General features: G+C 43.4%; 1 protein-coding gene across 1 annotated transcript in view; it reads right to left on the bottom strand.

The window, feature by feature from the left end:
- Cfap52 (cilia and flagella associated protein 52) overlaps window positions 1–22,056 on the bottom strand; it is a 33,884-nt gene that overhangs the window by 4,159 nt on the left and 7,669 nt on the right. The window contains exons 4-11 of the mRNA XM_051180348.1: window positions 20,975–21,103; window positions 17,837–17,936; window positions 16,907–17,023; window positions 12,116–12,216; window positions 10,495–10,665; window positions 7,478–7,626; window positions 4,410–4,555; window positions 1,435–1,586 (exon numbers count right to left, since the gene is read on the bottom strand). Coding sequence (XP_051036305.1) covers window positions 1,435–1,586; window positions 4,410–4,555; window positions 7,478–7,626; window positions 10,495–10,665; window positions 12,116–12,216; window positions 16,907–17,023; window positions 17,837–17,936; window positions 20,975–21,103 — 1,065 coding nt within the window. The remainder of the gene's footprint in view (window positions 1–1,434; window positions 1,587–4,409; window positions 4,556–7,477; window positions 7,627–10,494; window positions 10,666–12,115; window positions 12,217–16,906; window positions 17,024–17,836; window positions 17,937–20,974; window positions 21,104–22,056) is intronic.

Below are 22,056 nucleotides of genomic sequence, written 5' to 3'. Positions count from 1 at the left end.
GCCCTGCTTTGTCTTCAGTCCTCACTCCCCTCTCTCTAGGCAAAGACATTTCAGGTGGGCATGGTGACATACACCTTTACCCACAGCCACTTGAGAGGCTGACATGGAGGGATCCCTTGAGTCCAAAAATTCAGGACCAGCCTGGACATCACAAGAGTACCCCATCTCAAAAAAAAAAAAAAAAAAAAGGAAGGATAAATTATTTCAGCCTCTTTAGACAATTTATGCAAAGGCCATGCATCCCAGGAATGACAAAAGGGTGACACGTTGAAGGAAGATAGAGGTGGGGTGGGGGTGAAGGTTTGGTTCCAAAATAAAAACACAGCACAAAAAATCCAACAGCCAAAAAATGAAAACTCATCTTTGGAAATTCTCTGAATGCTCCTATGATGAAGTTCACATGTCTGGGCCTCTATAGTTTGGCATTGCCATCTTCTATGGGTCTGTGATTTACTCATAGTGTAAGCAGTCCCTGGAATGTGGCCAAGTGAGGGGAAGCCTGTCCCTCCCAGGGCAGGCTCATGACCTAGCAAGATTACATGAAGAACTGCCTGCCCTGTAACTTTCCTTGTTAATGTGCAACATTTAGGTTGAATGGATTCACGTTACATCCACTTCACTGCATGCATCTGGAAGACTACTGCCGTCTCTGCCTAGAAACTGCTGGAGACCGTGTTTCCCCCACCAGCATCTATAACCCTTGGACAGCCAGGGATCCCAAGGCCTCCCAAGAACCTTTTACTAGTGATGGCTAATCTTGATCATTGACTTGACTGGATTTAGAAACCCCTAGGAGATACACATTTGGGCATGTCTGTGAGAATGTTTCCAGAGAGTGTCAGCTGAGTAGGAAGGACCCACCCTGGATGCACTAATCTATGAACTGGGATCCTGAACTACATAAAAATGAGAGATAGGAAATGGAGATATGACTCAGTGGTTATAAGTGCTGGCTGCTCTTCCAGAGAACCAGCAGACCAGGGTTCAATTCCTGGCACCCACGTGGTGGCTCACAACTGTATATAACTCCAACTACAGGGGATCTGATGCCCTCATGTCTGTAGGCACCAGGCATACATGCAGACAAAACACCATACCTGTAAAAATAAAAGTACAGCCCCCCCCCAAAAAAAAAACCTTTAAGGGAGAAGGCAAGCCAAGTACCACATGGCATTTCAAACACAATATGAGCAGCCACCTCACACCGTGCTATCATGCCTCCCTATCGTAATGGACTGTATTCTCACACTGTGAGTCAGAATAAACTCTTTACTTTTCAACTCCTTAAGTTACTTCTGTTAAGCATTTCGTCACAACAACGAGAAAGTAAAGTAACACACCCCTCTTTGGGAATCTTTGCTGTGTTCAGTTGAATGCTGGCATGCTTGCTTTCTAAGTGTTGTGTTAGCCTCCGTATCCATCCCAGGTACCTACACGAGGTCCCAAATGATGCATGTCCCATCGGTGCTGGCAGTGACGCACTCCTCGTTGTTCCTCTTCACCCTGATACAGGACACAGAAGACTTGTGCTCCTTTAGAGCCTCCTCCAGCTTCTGGGTCTGGCAGCCTATCTGCCATACCCTTACCTGTGGGCCCCAAAGCACAGGCTAGCAACACAGAAACCTGGACTTCGCAAGGGATCAGAAGGACACAGTGGGTGTTTCCGCCCTTACTGGGTGTGACTGTTTAATTCCCTATCTCCATCTCAGCCAGGCAAGGTGGAGATGTAACACTTCGGGGGCAGGGACTTGTACCGGATGTGACCGTCATCCCACGGAGTGTGGATGGTGCCGCTACCATTCTCAGACCTGCTTCCACTTTGAGACGGAGAAAATGATCAGGTTCCCACTACGAGAATCAATATTGCAAGGGCTGCTGCTAAGCCCAGAGAAAGAACCTGTCTCCTCACTTCTGCAGAGCATTGCTCTCAAATTTCCCATGCCATCAGGAAAGCTCCTGCTACCCAAAGCCATATTTAAACTTTCGCATCAGCTGTTCAGTTTTACTCATTGGGAACCAATGTTATTCAGCTGCGGAGACTCCAATCGCCGTTGTCCTTTATCTATTGAGAGGGAGTTTCACTGTATAGCCCACATTGCTCATTGGACTTGGGGAGAGCGAGCGCCTGAGTAGAGTGGTAGGTGTGTGCCACTGCACTGAAACCCAATACCCATTTTTTTCTATGGCAAATATTTTCCAATGCCTGTTTATTTTTCTGAAATGAAATTCGTCAGTAATGCAATTGCCCACACACACAGTTTTAAAGTTTAGGAACATGTATGTATACACATATATGCATATTGCAACAATTAATGAAACACAGAAGCCATGCATTTGAAAAAGAGCAAGGAGGAAGATCTGGGAGGGTTCTGAGGGAATAAAGGAAAGGGGAAGGGGGGAATGATGGATTTAGACTAATCTTAAAAATATTTTTTTTTTAAAGAAAATCAGTACAGAGGCTGGGCATAGTGGCACACACCTGAACTCAGGAGGCAGAGGCAGACAGGTCACTGAGTTCAAGGACAGCCTGGTCTACAGAGAGAGTTCCAGGACAGCCAAGGCTACACAGAGAAACCCTATCTCAAAAAAAAAAAAAAAAAAAAAAAAAAAAAAAAGGAAAAAAAATAATTTAAAATTTTAAAAAACAATAAAAGTCTGTGGGGACTATAAGAGGGGGATCTACGATGGCTGAACGTGGAGGGGCAAGAGTTGAGGGAGGTTCTTGGAAAGTAACAAGCAGACCAAGCACGATGCAGTTGTAAAGCGTGATTTCTTTCTCCCAGAGTGAATTCAGATGCCGAGAATTCACAGGGTCTGGGCAGGTTTGGGCGTCAGCAAGACAAATGCTCCTGAAGTATGAGGGAGCAAGAGAGGATGTGCAGATGTGGACCAGAGTGTGATGGAATCCATGAAGGACTGGACCAAAGCCAGTGCTAGGATTCCAAAGGCCCAGAGCAAGGGAAGGACATGGGCTAGGGGTGGATGTGGCTGGTCAGGTGGACAGGGTCCTGATGGCAAAGGCGCACACACATTTTAAAGACAGGAAAATGGTTTTTCCCATTAGAGTATTGCTGTTTTTGTGGTATACTTCAGGACTCGGAAGAACAGAGAGGTCACAGCATGTGTCATGTGTTGGAAGGGGCAGAGGGGACATTTTAGCCGAGCCATTCCCCTCAATTGCCTAGACTCTGCCAAGGGTTTCCCCGAGATGCTGGTTTCTTCACTGTGAAAAACTCTTCCCATGATAGCTGAGAAGAGAAAGGAGGGCCCCACCTCATTCCGTGTAGACAAAAAGAAGCTTTGGGATTCAAAAGAAAATAAAAACAAAAAGGAGGTCCTAGAGAGGAGACCCCAAATAAACCTGTGAGTGAAATGGTTCGAAGAAAAAGTTGAATGTAGCAACATTAAAACAGTGGCCAAGGCTGGCATGGTGTCACACACCTTTAATCCCAGCATTTAGGAGGCAGAGTTAAGTGTATCTCTGGATTCGAGGCCATTCTGGTTTACATTGAAAGTTCCAGGCCAGCCAGAGGCTACATAGTGAACTCTTGTTTAAAAGTTAAAATAAAAAATAATACAATAAAAAATGTCAGTGTTAAAGAATTGATTCTATATCATCTGCTATAAGAAATAGGACGGACAGGCAGGCAGTGGTGGTGCATGCCTTTAATCCTAGTACTCAGGAGGCAGAGGCAAGCGGATCTCTGTGAGTTCAAGGCCAGCCTGGTCTACAGAGTGAGTTCCGGGACAGGCTGGGCTGTTTCATAGAGAAACCCTGTCTTGGAAGAAGAAAGAAAGGGAGAGAGAGGAGGAGGGAGGGAGAGAGGAAGGGAAGAAGGAAGGAAGGAAGAAAGGAAGGAAGAAAGGAAAGAAGACAATTGACTCAGCTATGGGTCTTGGAGGAAAAGAGTGAATCTGTCGAATTGACAACACAATAACTCGGATTTACAGGCTGTTTTCATATCTGTATCCTAAACACCCTTTCTATAAACAGGTAGATTTAACGTCTGTTTATAGCATTAGGACTTGAATTTATGGTGTATTTTACGATCTTATCAAAATCTTAACTTGGCCCTCCCTGAATTCTAGCACAGGTACATATTTTAAAATGAAATGCAGAGGGAGGCTGACAAAATGGCTGAGCAGTTAAGAGCATTGACTGCTCTTCCAGAGGACCTGAGCTTGATTCTCATGGCCTGAGAAGCAGCTGACAACTATCTGTAACTCCAGCCCCAGGGGATCCTATGCCTCTTGGGGCACTGCACAAGTGGCGTGCATGCATGCAAACACCTGTACACATAAAAAAGTAAACAGATAAAACTTTAAAAACCAAAATGAAACTGGGATAACCTCCTATGAGTAACTTGTTCTAAATTAAAGATATTTTAAATGCCTTCTAAGAACTGTACCTCCCCTTCTCCTCCACCACTGATGATCCGTTTACAGTCACTGGTGGTAGCAATGGCAGTCACTCCGATCCTGTGAGCGCTGTTGATGGCGAACAGCAGCCGACCTGTCTCCGGAGCGAAGGCTCGGATTTTCCCATCATCCCATGCTGTCACAAGAAGGAGACAAAAGGCAGGTTGGCACCACAGGTGTAGTCTCCCCCTTTCTCTGCAGATTGGCAGTCTCCTGAATCTCCAGATGAGAGTGAAAACTGGAAGAAACGGTAGGAGTGGAAGGAGAGACTAGCCCCGGGAACCCCCATGCCCTTGCGCCCTTCTTCCCAATCTCCCAAATTGGTTGCAGCTAGAAAGACAGAGAAAGATGGTCTGGAGGGCAGCTGCCTATAGATGTATCTCATAGCTGGTAGAGGAGGCCTGTTTTCACTTCACTGTGAGTTATAGATCTGCCGTCACCCATGTAATTATTATCACTATCATTATTTATTATTATTTGGGTGGAGTGTTTCTTTTTTCTTTTCTTTTTTTTTTCTTTCTTTCTTGTGTTTTGTTTGTTTGTTTTTAGTTTTTGGTTTTCCAGACAGAGGTTTTCTTTGTAGCCCTGGCTGTCCCAGAACTCTGTTTTGTTTTGTTTTTCGAGACAGGGTTTCTCTGTATTGCTTAGGAGCCTGTCATGGAACTAGCTCTGTAGACCAGGCTGGCCTCGAACTCACAGAGATCCACTTGTCTCTTCCTTCTAAATGCTGGGGCTAAAGGCGTGTACCACCACTACCAGTAACCCATGTGATTGTTTCCACACCCAGGATGCATCCGTTTACAGTTCCAAGTAACCTCTGCCTTCTCATCCACCCGCTTTCATTCTTGTTTGAGACAGGGTTTCACTGTGTTCAAACTCTCCATCCTCCTGCCTCGGCCTCTCGCGTCCATGTCCTGCTTTCCCCGATCCTCAAGTCTGACACTCCTTCCCTGGTTCTCACCATCTTGCCACCTCAACGAAAGCCATCACCACCATCCTGTTGCTCATGCTGAGAGCCTCAGAGTCCCCATTGCTTCTTGATTTCCTTCTGTTCCAACCACACAGCTCCACAGTCAATCCATCAGGAAACATCTGGCCTCTGACCTCCTTCCTCTACCTCTGCTGGCACCACCCCATTCAAGCCTCCTCCACCTCTCTCTTGAGTCCTCTCAAGAGCTCCTCCCCTGCATTCCTGCTTACAGTTAAAACCAAGTTCCCTTCCCGATCAAGACCTCCCCAAAGTTTTTCCCACTGTCCTAGAATCAAAATCCAACATTTTAAAGATACATTGATTGGGGGGGGGCGTGTCCTGGCAATGGTAGTGAACATCTTTAATCCCAGCACTAGGGAGGCAGAAGCAAATGGATCTCTGTGCATTCAAGGCCAGCCTGGTCTACAGAGCTAGTAACCAGGACAGCTCAGGCTGTTACATAGAGAAACCTGTCTCAAAAAGAAAACAAAAATAGAAGTATGTGTATATGTGAGTGGGAGTGTATGCATGTCACTGTAGGTGCCCAAGGAGGGCAGAAGAGAGCATCGGATAGAGTCCCCAAACCTGGCGGGATGCTGGGATCTGATCTCTGCAAGACCAGTATGCACTCTTAACCACTGGTCTTCTCCCCAGCTCCTAAATCCAGTTCTTTATTCTGCATGCTACCTTGTATGTGGTGCTCACCCACGTCTCAGCTTCCTCTGCTATCACTCTTCCTGACACACTGACACTCCAGACACACTGACATTCTTGCTACTCCTTTAAACACATCAAGCGAGCTCCACCTCCATCCGTCTCATCAGCTTTAGTTCGGTCTCTTGAGCTTAGCAATTTTAAATAGGATGCTCAAGGTGGATCCTGTCTCAGCAAAGACATGAGAAGGTAAGAGGGAATGAAGGGGCAAGCTATGCAGGTGTTTGGAGGGAGAACACTCCAGGCCAACTGAACAGCTAGAGTAAAACCTGCATGCCCACTGTGTTTGCAGGATAGGGGAGATGCAAGCACCGCAGGGGAGGAGTGCAGGTTGGGAAGAAGGGATGAGAAGAGATGGAGAGGGGAGTAGAGAAGGTCCTACAGGGCCTTGCGGGTGACTGCTGGGTCTTTGTCCTTTGTGGGGGAAGAAACTTGAAAAGCCCAGCGAATGGCAAGACCTAATGTAACATTTTAAAATAGACCTTTGGTTTCTGTGTGGAGCATACACTAGAGAGAAGATAGACTGGAGGGCAAGAGTAGAGGCAGATAGGCACAGTAGGAACTAGGTGATCTAGCAGAGCTGGCAATGGCCAGTGTGTATTGCTTGAGCCCCCTTAGAACAAACAAACGAAAGTAAAGCAAAACTGTGTGCATGCATGTAGAGTTGTATCCATGAATGTAAAATTAAAGAGAACTCTTTAGGGCCAGCTGTGGTGGCACTTGCCTTTTAATCCCAGCACTTGGGAGGCAGAGGCAGGTGGATCTCTGAGTTTGAGGCAAGCCTGGTCTACCGAGTAAATTCCAGGACAGTCAGGTTATACAGGGAAACCCTGTCTCAGAAAAATAAAAATAAATAAATAAATACATACATACATACATACAGGAATTCTCTGAAGCACAAATTAGTTTGAGATGGATTTTTTTTCTCTCTTATACAAATGAGTTCTAATCCAAAACCCTGTACATACTATGCTGCCAATCCAGTTCAGCATCCACTATTCCCCCTACTAAGAAAAGCATCCCTGGTAAATGAAACAGTTTGAGAGACATGGTTCTTCCCACCTAGGAAACCTGGGAACTCCAAGGAGAGGCTAGACCTTAAGAGAAGGGGAATGGGTGGCAGAAGGCTATCCCTGATGATCCATCCACACGCAGACATTAGTGGGGAAAGAATGACCAGAATTGAAACCTTAGCCCGAACCTATATCCGAACCTCCACTGGAAGCAACTGCCAAATTTTCTGTTGTTTGGTTGCTGATTTGAGACAGGATCTCATGTAGCACAGGCTGGCCCCTAGAACTCAAGAATAGCCTTGAAGTCCTGGTCCTCCTGCCTCCATCTTGTAGACATGTACCACCATGCACATCCCATCACCTGAGATGATGCTCTTGCCGTCTCTCATGAAGTCGATGCCATGGCAGGTCATGTTGGGCACAGTGATCCGGAGCAGCTCCCGGTTGGATGTCGTGTGCCACACCCTGATGTCTTTCTTGGCACATGTGGCAAACAGCTCAGCAGTACCACTACAAAGAAGCCATTGAAGGATAAGCCGTCAAAGATGCGCAGTGTTCGTTTATCAAATGTGTCTCGTAAGGATGTGGGGTAGGATGCCCTTTGCATACTGATTCCCTGAAGGTGTGAGTTAGAGGTTTCTTGTGTGGAGAGACACTCAGTCAATTCCTCACATCATCTGTGGAAAATCTTTTGTCATCTTTTCACTTTTGGAAGAGTTGGGACAAAGTTGTTTCTAAAGAAAAGCCGATTTGAAATCTTTCCAAATCTTGATAAATTGGGGGAATAGTCACATTTATTTTAGATTAATTTTGGGGTACATGAATGACACACACACATCTCTATGTATGCGTGGTATGCATCTGGATTAGTCTGGAGGCCTGTAAACACCTAGCCAAGTAGCATTTCTTGAGATAAATATGTCCATGAAATAAAATTAATAAAAGAGGAAATTCCAATGAAGTTGAAAAGATCTTATTAAAATTACACAGAACAAAACAGCAAAATGGTAAAATTCACATTTATACCCCCCTTTTTATTTTTGTTCAGTTCCAAGGGAAAAAAAAAGTATTCCTGGGTAACTGGTCAGTCAGGCTGTGAGGAAAGGGCCACTTTCCATGGGATGTAAATTACCATATATTACCATGGATATATATGACTCTAATTTTGATAAGAAAGAGGGTGACATTAGGGTGGAAAGGGCCCATCTGGTTTATAAGTGCAAAAGTTCTCAGTCTCCGGAAAGACCAAAGCTAAGCTTTGATCTCAATGTTCCCTCATGCAGTTTCTCCATTTCATCTTAAACATATTTCAAAATATGCTAGAGCCTCTCCAGTTTTAAGTTTACTCACTTTAGAATTCATGGGGGGGTGTGGAAACCAAGCAGATCCCATCTGCACACTTAGGGTAGGGCTCAGAGTTACAATTAGGTGGCAAAAGAGAACGTCTAAGGGCCATCCTCTGACCTCCACATGCACACATGGCACACATGCAACTGTATACACACCCAGATACACACTCAAGTAAATAAAGTGTCAAAGCAACAAAGAAAGTGAAATCATATAAACCCAAAACGGTTAGCATTAACATAAAATTAAAAGTACAGTTTAAAAAAAAAATCCTCACAGAGGCTAGAGAATTGACTCAGTAGCTAAGACCACATGATTATCTTCCAGAGAACTTGAATTTGGTTCCCAGCACTCAGATTGGGTAGCTTACAGCCTTCTGTTAACTCCAGGGCCAGAGAATCTGATCCACTTTTCTGGCCTCTGGGTGTACGTGTGTGTGTGTGTGTGTGTGTGTGTGTGTGTGTGTGTGTGTGTGTGTGCGTGCGTGCGCAGAGAGACAGAGAGACAGAGAGAATAGAATCTTTAAGTCTATCCTTAGAAAAAGCACCAAAACCAGAAATTTTTATAGGTGGCCTCTACCAGACTCCTTGGAAAAAGAGGGGAAATTGAACCCAGTAAGAAAGTGACCCACTTTCCAACAAAGATTCACTTTGATGGGAAGCACCAGCTTCTCCCCCCCACCCCTTGTGTCCCTTAGAAAAACCCTTAGAAAAAAATGGAAAACCAAAACCGTTAGGACTCAGGGAACCAAAACTCATGGTGTCAGGGTCTGGGTTCTAAAATAGGCTTGCATGTGAAGAACGATGATGTTGGTGTATACAGTTCAAGCTAAACACAGGAAACTCAGAACAAAAAACTGACCAGCTTCATGGGAAAGACTTTGCTAAATATAATGACATGCTTCAGAATCAAATAGGCCATGTGGTGACTGCGGGGAGATTATCAGGAAAAGCAGCCATTATAAGCCAGGAGACCTCATATCTATGACCTTAAAAAAAAAAAAAAAAAAAAAAAAAAAAAAATGAAAGCCTGCCAGATCAGGAAAACTCAGGGACACCAACAAAAGACCGGGATGAAGCATGAAAACAGATGTCTCTGTGTGTGGTGGTGCCTGCCTGTGATCCCAGCACACAGGACATAGAGCCAGGGGGACCAGGAGTTCAAGATCCTGCCAGCCTTGGATATATGAGGCTCTGTCTCAAACAAATACAATCCAGCTTGAGAAAAGGTGCTTCAGTGATTTTTTTTTTTTTCTTTCAGATGGCATTGGGAAATCACAGAAAAGGTCTCCTGGGAACATGCCCTTTCCACGATGAATTTACTTAAGAAGTCAGCTCTTTACATTTATTTATTTATTTATTTATTTATTTAGTTAGTTAGTTAGTTAGTTAGTTAGTTAGTTTTCTGTGCACACATGCTTGCACCATAACAGAAGTATGGAGGTTGTAGGACAATTTGCAAAAGAGATTCTGCTGCTCTATTGTGTGGGTCCAAGGATTGTTTAAACTCAGCTTGCCAGGCTGGGCAGCAAGTGCCTTTACCCAATAAGGCCATCTCACTTGCCCAAAATTAATCCAGCATTAAAAAAAAAAAAAAAAGCTAGAGGAAGGAAAACCAATATAACTGCATGGTGAAGGCAATTCAAAACAAAATAAAAACCAACAGCATCCATTAGAAGGCTGGAGAGATGGCCAGCAGTTAAGAGCACTGACGCACTGACTTCTTTTTCAGAGGACCCGGGTTCCAATTCCTGACCCCCACACTGTGGCTCACAACAGTCTGCAACTCCAGTCCCAAGGAAGCCTCTGCAGGTATTGCATACATGTGTTACACAGACATAAATGCAGCCAAAGCACCCAGACACTTAAAACACAAATAAATAAATCTCTCTAGGTCCAATAAAACAGTTCAATACACTAGAAAAGTATCAGCAGGAAAATAATTCTACTAATGAATCTTGAAAGCACTTGAATAACATGAAATTCCTTTGCACACGGCATCACATTTCTACATTCTAACACTCCTACTTACAATGGGAAGACAATGTCCTGGACAGCTTCAAAGTGGCAAGTCAAAATGAGAGTCTCTTTGAAATCGGTGAAGTTAACACGGTAGATGTGTGATTCCTCTGTCCCTACAAAGAACTGGTGCCCTTCTCCCCGGAGCGTGATAGAAGTGATACCACCTTGCAGCTGAATTTTCCTTTGGAGAGAAGCACAAACAGAGTCACTCAACCGGCAAGCATTTGCTTATCTGATTGCAGGGGACACAAACAAGGCCTGTGGTGTGGGATAGGCCCTCAAGGAAGTGACACGGCTGGGAAGGCCTGAGATATTCGCCGTGTTACGCACCCATGATCAGGAGGGAAGCCATTGTCAGTGCAGGTTAAAACAGTGGAAGTAGGTCTATCAGGAAAGTGTGTCTGAAATAGTTGTACAAGGCAAGCAGGCTCATGGGCACATATGCCCAGGGCAACCCATTTCTGAGAGAGAACCTGAAAAGTTAGGAGCAGACATCATATTCCTGGTATCATGTCTCAGTGTAGTGTACAATCAAATTATGAACTTATCAAAAGGCTGGCATACCTCTCTGGGTCACAGTGAATGGCTTTGGTTTTTTTTTTTTTAATGTGAACTTTTTCACAGGAAAGAAACCATTAGCCCTCGTGATTCGGCTACACATTTAATAGCAAGATGAAATTCTTTAGCCAGATATGATTCTCTTTTAAAGAGGACCCCACTATGTAGCCCTGAATGTCTCGGAACTCTGTGTAAAACAGGTTGGTCTGAAACTCACAGAGATCCTCCTGCCTCTGCCTCCTGAGTGCTGAGATTAAAGGTGTGAGCCACAATGCCTGGCAAATATGGTTCTTTCAATATCATTTAGTTGTTGGATTTAAGCGAATTTCTCTCTACTATGGTGGTTCTCAACCTTCCTAATGCTGCAAACCCTTAACACAGTTCCTCATGCTGCTGTAACATGAAAAATAAAAGACCCAGAGACAGATATTTGGGTTCAAGCTGAAGATCAGGGAAGCAAAGTAGCTGGCCTCTGGCTCATACCATGATCTCTGGCTAAAATGGACTGATCCTGCTGCCTCTCCTCAGCATGACTGGAAACTCCTGAGGCTTCAATGTCTTCCTCTTGTCAAGAATGAATGCCTGATACTGAGACCTTGAACATATCTTATATCCTTCCCTAATGCTGGGATTAAAGGCATGTGACCCCAGGTGCTGAGATCATTTTTGTGTGAGCTATTTCTCTTTAGGACTGGATCAGTCTTGTATAGATCTGGGTGGCCTCGGACTCACAGAGATCTGTCTACCTCTTAATCCTGAGTCCTAGGATTAAAGGTATGCGCCACCACTTCCTAGCTTCTGCCTGCTGGGATCAAAGGTGTATGCCTGGCTTCTATGACTTTGCTTTCTGAATCCTCAGGCAAGCTTTAATAAATCATAAATAATATGTCACTACGTGTAGTGGTGACCTCAAACATAAAATTCTTGAGTTGTTTCTTCATAACTGTAATTTTGCTAGTAGTATGAATCAGTGTAAATATTTGATATGCACATGGTCTTAGGCAAAACTCAGCTTGAGAACCACTGTTCTAGTGGGTCTCTATCTACCCCAATTCTGCAGGTCCAGAACTCACTTGATGGGTTTGTAGCTGGGGCTTTTGCAGAAGACCAGCAAGCCAGCTCCAGAGCCAACCAACAAACCACCCATCTTCAGGCACTTGACAGCTGACACTCCCTAGGGGGAGAAACAATGCTGTGAGAAGACCAAAGCATTTTGTCATTAAAAATCAATGCAACACCTGACACAAGAGAGCATGGTAGAGGCCACATCTAGTCTGCACATATTGTTTAGCAAAGATCATGATGTATCTCCGGGTTGGCCAAGAGCATTCAATTCCAACCACAGGTTGATGTCTTAGGAGCTAGCCTTCCTGGTCCTGCAAGAAGTAGGCAAACTTTGCCATCCTTCCTCTCTAAGATCACCTGTGCATTTGAACATACTTAATGGTAATGCTCATCTGTCCATCCACTCAAATTCAGTTACAGCAGGAGGCATAAGCACGGCCTCAGCAAGCTAGTTCTTCAGTTGCCATGGTTCCCACCAGAATGTAATTCGTGTAAATGCAGGGTCCAAATTGACATCCAAAGACAGCACGGGAGATTTCTTAGTGACTACATTTTCTGAGCTAAGGCATATGGTATACAATCTTACCAAATAGTTGAAAACACATTTAAGATTCCAGACAGTCTTCAAATATATGGAGGAATGATGGACAGTTCATAGTATGCTCTATAAGGTTCTGATTTAAAATGTGCATGATTGCCATGGTTTGAGTGTACCCTCCCAACAAGCATTTATGATGGAACCCACATCCCACTGCAACAGTGTTGGGGAGTATAGCCTTAAGATTAGGTCATGAACAAGGTGGTGGCATACACCTTTAATCCCAGCAATTGGGAGCCAGAGGCAGGTGGATCTCTGAGTTCCAGGCCATCCATATGGAAACCTCATCTCAAGAGAAAAAAAAAAAAGTCATGAAGCCTTTGTCTCCACAGATGGGGATGGTACTGGTTATCAAGAGAGTGGTCAGCATAGAGATGCTCACCCGTCTGTACTCCTAGGTACTTGGAGGCTCAGAAGGGGAGAGTACTCAGTCCCCAGACTCAGTAAAAAGTGACTCTTGCTTTTTCACTGTAGGTCATCTTCATATTCATCCTTCCTCATGGGATGGTGTAGCTCACTGTCCATCACCCAGATGCTAATGCTGGGCTTCTAGAAGCACCAGCCTCCAGGATCAAGAACTGAATGAGCTTCCATTGTTTATGAGTCACCTAGCGTTTTGTTATAGCTATGAAAAACCAACTAGCACAATGGCTAATATTTTATTTTAAAACATCCAACACCTCCAGTTCATGACTCAGTGAGCTTGTGTCTTAGTGAGATTTGAGGGTAGGGTTTATAGACCAGTGGTTGGAGTATTGGCCTACCAAGCACAAGACCCTGGATCTGACTCCTAGTATCGAAATAGAAAAGTCATTTGAATATTGGGAATATATATATATATATATATATACATGTATATATATATATATATATTCTTTCAAGTTTCTCAAAACCGGATTTTGCCTGTTCTGACCTGAAAGGCATTCCACGGTGTTTAAGAAGAAAAGCAAAGCAAAGGCTCAAGAATGAGAAGGAAGAGGTTGCAACTGGTGTGATTCAGTAGACATGCCTTTGCCAACTACATTCCCACTCTGTGGCTTGACCTCTCAACCACTTGGTGGTGCCTTTTGCAGAGCTTAAACGCTATGAGATTGAGGCTCTGCTTATAAACTCTATGATGGCTGTAGTAATTGTCAGCTTGACTATACCCAGGATCAACTAAAACCAACAGCTGTGCCTGCCCATAAAGGGTTTTCCTGATTGGCTCATTTGGGATGAGAAGACCAACTCTAAATCTGGACCACAACTTCTGGCAGCAGTCCATATAAAAGGACAGAAGAAGGAAGCGTTTGCTTTTTTGCCTGCTTGCCCTTACTCTTGCTGGCAAGTTCATCTGTTCTGCTCTGGAGACATTCCTTTGCCGGCATCAGAGCCCACTTCTTTGGGATCTAAAGCAGAATGAAGACTTTGAGCTCTCTGGGACTTTCCTGGGACTCCAGCACCATACTGGTATGGCTGAGACAACTAGAGTCAGGGATTGAACAACTAACCAACCAGATCCCTGGCCTCTCTGTCAGGAGATAGCCATTATTGGATTACTAAGATCACTGCCTATAAGTCACACAAATAAATCCCCTTTATATATTTATATTCACCCTGTTGGTTCTGTTGCTTTAGAGAACTCTTGACTAATACAACATCTCTCCTGGATTTTGTCTTACATGTTGTATTTAAAATGTCAGTTACTTGGGCTGGAGAGATGGCTTAGAGGTTAAGAGCACTGGCTGCTTGCTCTTCCAGAGGTCCTGAGCTCAATTCCCAGCACCCATATGGAGGCTCACAATCATCTGCAATGAATATGCAGGCAGAACACTGTATGCATAATAAATGAACAAATTTTAAAAAATAAAATGTCGTTACTAACCTCTAGGTCATGCTATTTTTTCCCCTAAATTATCTTTTGTAAATTATGTTTTATGTTTAGCTCTGTGATCCATTTTGAGCTCATCTGTAAAGGGTTAACTTTGGTGTCTGGATCGTTGTGAGGGTTTGGGGTGCATGTTCTGGATATATAGGTGTCCACTTGTACAAGAACTGCCTTTTCTCCACTGGATGTCTTTATGTCTCTGTCAGATAATGTTAAGAATATTTGTGCAGGTCTATTTCTGAGCTATTTTGTCTGCTTTTTCTTCAAAACCACACTGTCTTTATTACTGTAGACTTATTGTATGCTTTGGAATCAGGCCCTCTAACTCCTCCAACTTAGTTCTTCCATGCTATGCTCGCTACTCTGGGACTTTTGCTGCTTTTTTTCACTGTTACAATCATTTTCTCAGCATCTGTAATTAATACTAGGTTTAGGTCACAATTACATTAAATTTGCAAATCCAGTTGGAAGAACTAGCTTCGTGCATGCATGTGTTGCTTTGTTGCTTGGTTTTTGTTTTGTTTTGTTTTTTAGAAAGGCTCTCATGTAGTAGGCTGGTCTTGAGCTCAACAGTATAGTCACTGATAACTGTGAACTACTGATCCTTCTGCTACTACCTCCCAAGTGTTGGGAGCCCAGGCAGGAGTCTACTAGCAAGAACTACATTTAAACAATAGTGAGTTTCCCTATCCATAAACACGAAATATTTCTCTGTTATTTCTTCCTGATTATTTTCATTTGCTTTGTGGTTTTTCTCGTTGAGCCCTTGTAAAACACCCTGTTGTAATTATTACTGTTATCATAATCATCACCATCATGGCCATCTTCTTCCAATGTACTGCATAGCTATCTAATAGGTTGATTGTAAAGCATGATAATCCTTTGCTTTCTCTTCAGAGAACACTTAAGTAGAGTTTCAAAATGAGTAACTGCCCGAGGTCCTTTGATTTTCAAGCAAGGCATCCTGAGTATCACGTCTTATCTTTCCATCCCTCAAGCAGTCTTTTCTTTCCAGCTGTGTGAAAGCTGAGCTGGAATGACTGCTGTGTGGGAGGAACCCTCAGTCCTGAAAGGATCAGCAGTGCAGGAATTGGTAGGAGACTTAAAGGCCAGCGGTTTGAGGGATGCTACCATACCAGCAGCTGCTTTATAGAGGAACTTAGCTTCCAAGAACTGTTTAGACATAAACAACAACAAAGCCAAACTAACAAACAGAAACTATGCCAACCAGTAGTTTCCAAGTAGTGTCTTTAGATGGCCTTTGGAGGCCTAGCAGGCCTTGGGACAGGCATGGCTCTAGACTATGTTTCCCTTTCCACTGATTGATCTTATTTCATCTGCTTAGTGTTATAATTGGTCTCTCCTAAATAATTAAAAAAAATCATCTAGGCCACGATTTGATCTCCTATAGAATTATTTCTGAATATTCCTCTATGTGTATTTTCTGTATCATGGCGTCTTCACATTTTGTGTGTGTGTGTGTGTGTGTGCGCGCGTGTGTGTGTGGATTTCTTTAAAAGCTTGAGTATTAAATGATGATATGATTAAGGAAACTGACATTTCCCCAAGAGGACTGAATAGTATTTCAGTTTCTTGAGAATGTCTGTTAAGTGGGAAAGTCACTGTGGTTCCATAGGAGCCATCTGTTCTGATATCAGAAATGAGACAGGCAGGTGCAGGACTCACAAACTTTCCAACTCCAACTGTTTAGTGGAAGCAGCTCTTGCAACTTCCTGGGCACACAAGAGATAGCTGTCCTTATTGTTAAAGCCATCACTTGGCGGTGGGGGCTTTCATTTTTGTTTCAATGTTAGCATTGCTTACTGAAGTTTTGATGAGGATTGTTGGGAATCCTGCAACTATGCGATGCTGCTGATTTCTTGGTCCCATGAAAGACATAACATCACTGAGGCTAAAATCTAAGATCTAGTCATTAGAGTTAAACACACACACACACACACACACACACACACACACACACAAAGCACTCCTCTCTCCTTGTTTTGTAAATGTAAATGGCAACTGGACTGGTACCAATGTAGTTCCAGCTCATAAAGAAACAGATCTTGTGCTTTGAAGAAGGGGAAATGGGCAAGGTACTGACTGATACCCTGCAGTGACACCTAGGAACATCTTTGCCCTGAAGAAAACCAGAGAGTAGGGCTTGGAGAATGGGCCAGTGCAGCTTTGCCAACTTGGGTGGCTTTGCAACCATTGCTAATTTGCCTCCCCCTCCCCCCAATGTACATTTCCTTAAGAGAGCCTTTGCTGCCAGTGGAGGGAAGGAAATGATGACAAGGAGGGCCAGATCATACCTTGCCAGGCTCTACTCACCAAGCTGAACTTGTCTTTCACAGGCCCAGTGTCTGCCAGAAGTTTGGTCCGGGGGTTCATTTTTAGTATGTCCCCGGTTGTAGTGCCAAGGTAGAAAAAGCTGTCATCGTCAGCCATCTGAGAAGTTAGAAACAGAAAACTGAAGACCTGAGACTCCACAGGGGTCTATGAAGCCCCGGCTAGGGAGGAGATGAAATTCCATGGTGACTGACAGAGAAGAGCACGGTAACATTTATTTCCCAAGACTTAAGGATAGGTCTGCACAGCTGGGAGAGAAACGGAGTCAGGGCCACCCACAGCTGGAGGAGATGTTGGACTCTGAATTGCACTTGACATTCATTTGGGTCTACTGCTAACAGGCATGAGCAGTGCCAACTGCTGAGTTGCCTCCAAAGGGCTCTTGGGATAAACATGTGCTTCTCCTAGGAGGACACACATTTGCTTTATCTCACAGTTTCCAGAGGCTACATTCACACACACAAAAAAAGACTACACACTAAAAATAAGTCAATGGAGCACAGAGTTCTATGGATGAATTATGACTCCACATTCAAATGTATTAACAGTATCGCTTTGTGAAAGAGGGCACTTCAACAGTGAATTTTACTACTGGAGGCTTTCTTTCCAATGGAAGAAATAGCAGTGGTGGCAGAGGAGGCTGTTGCATCCTCTCAGTATCACCTGGCCACACTGCTTCCCTCCAGGTCAGGCTTTGGATGACTGCTCAGGTCCTGGTATAATGGGACCACTTAGTACTGCCTGGATCCTTCCAGATGTGATGCTCTCTCTGAGCTGTACCTCCTCATCAACATTCTATAACCCGCCCCCCCCCCCAGCCTGGCCCAGTACGAGCACACTCCTGCTAAGGGCTGATGGCAGGCACTTGCACTAATAGTCACTTAGTGTAGCAAGGGTTAAGGTGGAACTTACTCCAGTACTCAAGACTATTCTTTTCTTCTGTCCCGTTTGACATTCAGTTGGCCAGATTTTTCTGTTTGGAAGATCCAGTTCCCACACTCGAATTGTCCCACTACAAAGAAAAATCAGATAGATGGATACCCAGCAGAACAGGGTTCATACCCAGCTATCTCAGACACTGACGTGCACACTCTTCCCACTGTACCGAACATAAGCATGTATATAGTAAAGCATACAAGCCAGGCATGATGACACAGGTCTCTACTCTCAGCATGTAGGAGATATATTGAGGCAGGCAGATCTCTGTGAGTTTAAGGTCAGCCTGATCTACATGGTGAGTTCCAGGATAGCTAGGGCAACATAGTGTAACCCTGTCTCAAAGATTAATAGATTTAACTAATTAATTAATCATGCATATGAATGTAGAAAAAGCAGGGTTCTTCATTTTCATTTTTTTCCTCTTATTGGCAAGTACGATTATAGGATTATAGACACGATATGGAATATGATTTTTTGACACATGTATACATTGTGGAATGTTTAAATTAAACTTCTAAGCACATGCATTACTTTGCATATCTTTCTGTAGTGAGAACACTTGAAATCCACTCCTAGCAACTTTCAGTGTTACTTAAGAGACACTGTGTGTGTATATTTTTACAAACTGCCTTTCAGTGTTACTTAAGAGACACTGTGTGCATATATTGTTACAAACTGCCATCATCAGAGAGTATACAAACTGCAGTCATAGTAGATTATACAAACTGAGTGTCCATCAGCAGATGAGTGGATGAAGAAAGTGTGCAAATATACAAAGGAAAACTATTCGGCCTTAAGAGGAGTGAACATCTGGAGAACATCATTCCGGCTGGAATAAGAGAGTAACAGAAAGACAAGTATTGCCTGATCTCACTCATGTGGAATCTAAATGGAACGTACCAGAGGCTGGGGTGGGAGAAGGAAAGAGGAAGATGTTTATTTGGAACACCAAATCTCAGTTAGGAAAAATAAGTCAAGGTGTGCAGTTGTGTAGAAACATTTAAATGAGTGATATCTTTTTCTTTTAGAGTCAGTATCTCATGTAGCCCAAGGTGACCTCAGACTCACTGTGTAGCTAAGGCTGGCCTTAAAATTCCTGTCTCTGCTTCCCGAATGCTGAGATTACAGATAAGGTCATTGCTTAATGGAGGATATTTTAGCTTGGAGGTTCCTGTCTTGGAGGAAAGAGAAATGAGATTAAGTGAGTGAGACTTTAGGTCAGAAATTAGTGAGACATTGAATATGTGCCTGGCATTTCACCGCTATATGTTGAGTTCATCTGAATCAGTAACTCTGTAATAATAATTACAATACCAAGGGGGATATAATCAAAAGATGTTGTGTGAAACTCTCACCGAATTAGTAAAAGTATTATTTTTAAAAAAGAGAGAGAGAAAATATTGCAACATCTCAATCAGAAAGTATTAGAGTATGCCAACTTTAGTTTTTCTTTATTTTTAGCCTACAGAATTGGACATATAATAAATAATACTTAAGTGTATTTTTCAAAGCGAAGAGAGAGAGGGAGAGCATGTGAGCCTCTCTCTACTGTGGCCTTACTGGTAGATAGAGTATAGATGCTGAAATACTGGGATGTCTAGGCTGTCTCAAGGAGACCATATAGTAGAATTCATACAACCATGATTGTGATAGGGAAACCAGGATATCCTGGTGTCACAACAGAAATCTTAAGAATGTGGGTCACTCTCAAGTATCACACACTTAAGTACAGGTATCACACGAAATCGAAGCCAGCTTGGAATACAAATGATGCAAAAAAAGATTTTTTTTTTTTCCCACAAAACTTAAGGTTTGACTTTTGGAGAAACACTACCCACAGACATTAGAACAGACTGATACCTTCAGCCGTTAAGGAACCAAAGAACCCAGACCCAGCAAAACAGAGACAGGCTGCTCTGCAGACTAGAAGAAGGTGGGGTGGGTGGCAATTGCTTCAGACTCTGGAGTGTCTCTGCAGAAAGAGAAGGGCAGGGTCCAGAAAGAAGTGGTTTGCCTGACTGGGGAGGGCTTTTATGGATGCCAAGGGATTTACCTCCTCTCAGTGATTCAGTCCTCTCTCAGCCATGGAATAAAGGCATTGTGTGTCTCCCAAGGTGGGGACAGACTTTACAGAGGCAGAGCAGCACAGATTTACTCTGGCTGGCAAGGGAATGAACAGTGTGTACCTTTCATGGACGGGAGATGACAAGGGAATTGCAAAGATAGTTTCACGCCACTTATCCCTCTCTGCCTTATAGTTTATGATTCCTTCCCTTTAAGCTGGTGGGTGATGTGGGAGAGGACAGATTTATGTCTATTTCATCTTCCCCTCAAGACATCATGCAGGGCACCGATTGCCAGTTTGTAAATTAATTTATGCTGTGGGAGAGATACAGGTTCTTTTCACATGTTCAACTCCCTCACCTAAGCTAGCTGAAGCTGACTCTACCTGAGTTATGTCCTGTGGCTAATAGCTTAAACATTTGAAATATACTGACATGGCTCTTTTGCAAAATATCATTTCATTTGGCCTAAATCAAGAACAGGTGGTAAGAAATGCCAACCAGGAAGTGAATCCATACAACTGTGCAAATTACTTGGCAAGCATGGACTGGAAATCATGTCTTTTCAATGACAAAAAGAATCCTAAGAAGGGTCCAGGAGCAGTGAGGTAGGTGGCTGGGGGGGGATAATGGAGCTTGCTGCCAAGCCTAAGTTCAACCCTCAGGACCTATATGATGGAAGGGAAGAACCAATTCCCATGAGTTGTCCTTTGACCTGTCCATATGCTTGCTGAGGCACATGCATTGACACACATACACACAACGTGTAAATGAATGTAATAAAATACTTTTTTTTTTTTTTTAGAGAAGTGTTTAGCCCTTCTGTGGAATATTTCTAGCAGAACTCCATAGCATTTTCAAAGAGACGAATTTAAAATAAACCCAGCTGAAAGGGTTTTTCAGTGTTACAGAATTTACAAAATGTAAGGTATTTGTCCAGGGCTCAATAAACCCTTGCCCCATCGCCACACCATGAACTGGCACACACATGTTTCCTGTACCGGTGATGTGAAAATTTGAGTCTGATGTCCTGGCTGCACAGACTTACTTTCCAGCAGTGACAAACATTTCATCCAGGCACCGAGAGAAGACCACGTTGGTGGCATTGCCGACATTGAGGCCCGCCGCGGGACTGCCGCAAATGGCATCTCTCTTGGCTACGCTCCAAACCACCACACTGCCAAACAAGAAGAGGAAAAGACACCAACAGGGCAAATCAGACTTTCCTCGTTAACAGCTGTTTTAATGATGCATGTGCCACCAACGCTCAGCAACACTTCCTTTTATAAATTGCCTTGTTCGTGGTGTTTTTATCACAGCAATAGAAAAGTAACAAAAAGAGTACGATAATGTTGATTAAAAAGATAATAGATTAATTGCGAAATATAATTTGTGTATGTAGAAAGGCAAACCATAGAATGTTCATCACTATTAACTTCCCTCTACCAACAAGTCAGGAGGATTGGGTGGACTGACCACTTTCCACAGCTTCAAAACTGGACCAATTCTCCAAGTCTACTGTCAGAGCCCTGACTTCCTGACCACAGTGGCCTACCAGAAATGGCCATATTGCATTTCCCTGGCCCAGCAAAGTTTATCTCAAACACTCTTAATTTTCTGCAAGCAAATTTTAGATACTCTAAAATCAAGCTTAAGTTAACCAAAGATTAGCTGTTTTTACAGAGGGGACACACAGTTTTCCCAGGAAAGACCTCTGGAGGTATGGTGGCCAAATGGCCAGCCTCCATAACATTCCATGCATGGAACCCAGGTACCAGGACATCTAAAATTTCTGTAGGTGATTCAGGGTGCACACATGGCAGAACACAGTTTTTTTTTAAACAGAATTAAGAATGTTAACAGAAAATTTCTCACTATATTTCTTATGAAAAAAAAAAAAACAGTCAAATGGGAGAAGGCCCAGAGATGGTGGGAACACTTACAGATGATGATCAAAGTAGCAAAACTCAGAGAACTTAGCTGAATTTCTATATATTAAGATGACATGGAATTATATATCACTGTCCATTTGTGAAGGTCAAATAAAAAATATTGTACACATAAAGGTTATTTCAAAATATTAATGTCCATGTGCAGCCAACCAGACATGCCTTTGAAAATGACTGTTAC

The sequence above is a fragment of the Phodopus roborovskii genome, unplaced genomic scaffold, assembly GCF_943737965.1.
Source record: "Phodopus roborovskii unplaced genomic scaffold, PHOROB, whole genome shotgun sequence".
In the NCBI taxonomy this organism is placed as follows: domain Eukaryota; kingdom Metazoa; phylum Chordata; class Mammalia; order Rodentia; family Cricetidae; genus Phodopus; species Phodopus roborovskii.
This window is presented reverse-complemented; position numbering and strand designations above follow the sequence as displayed.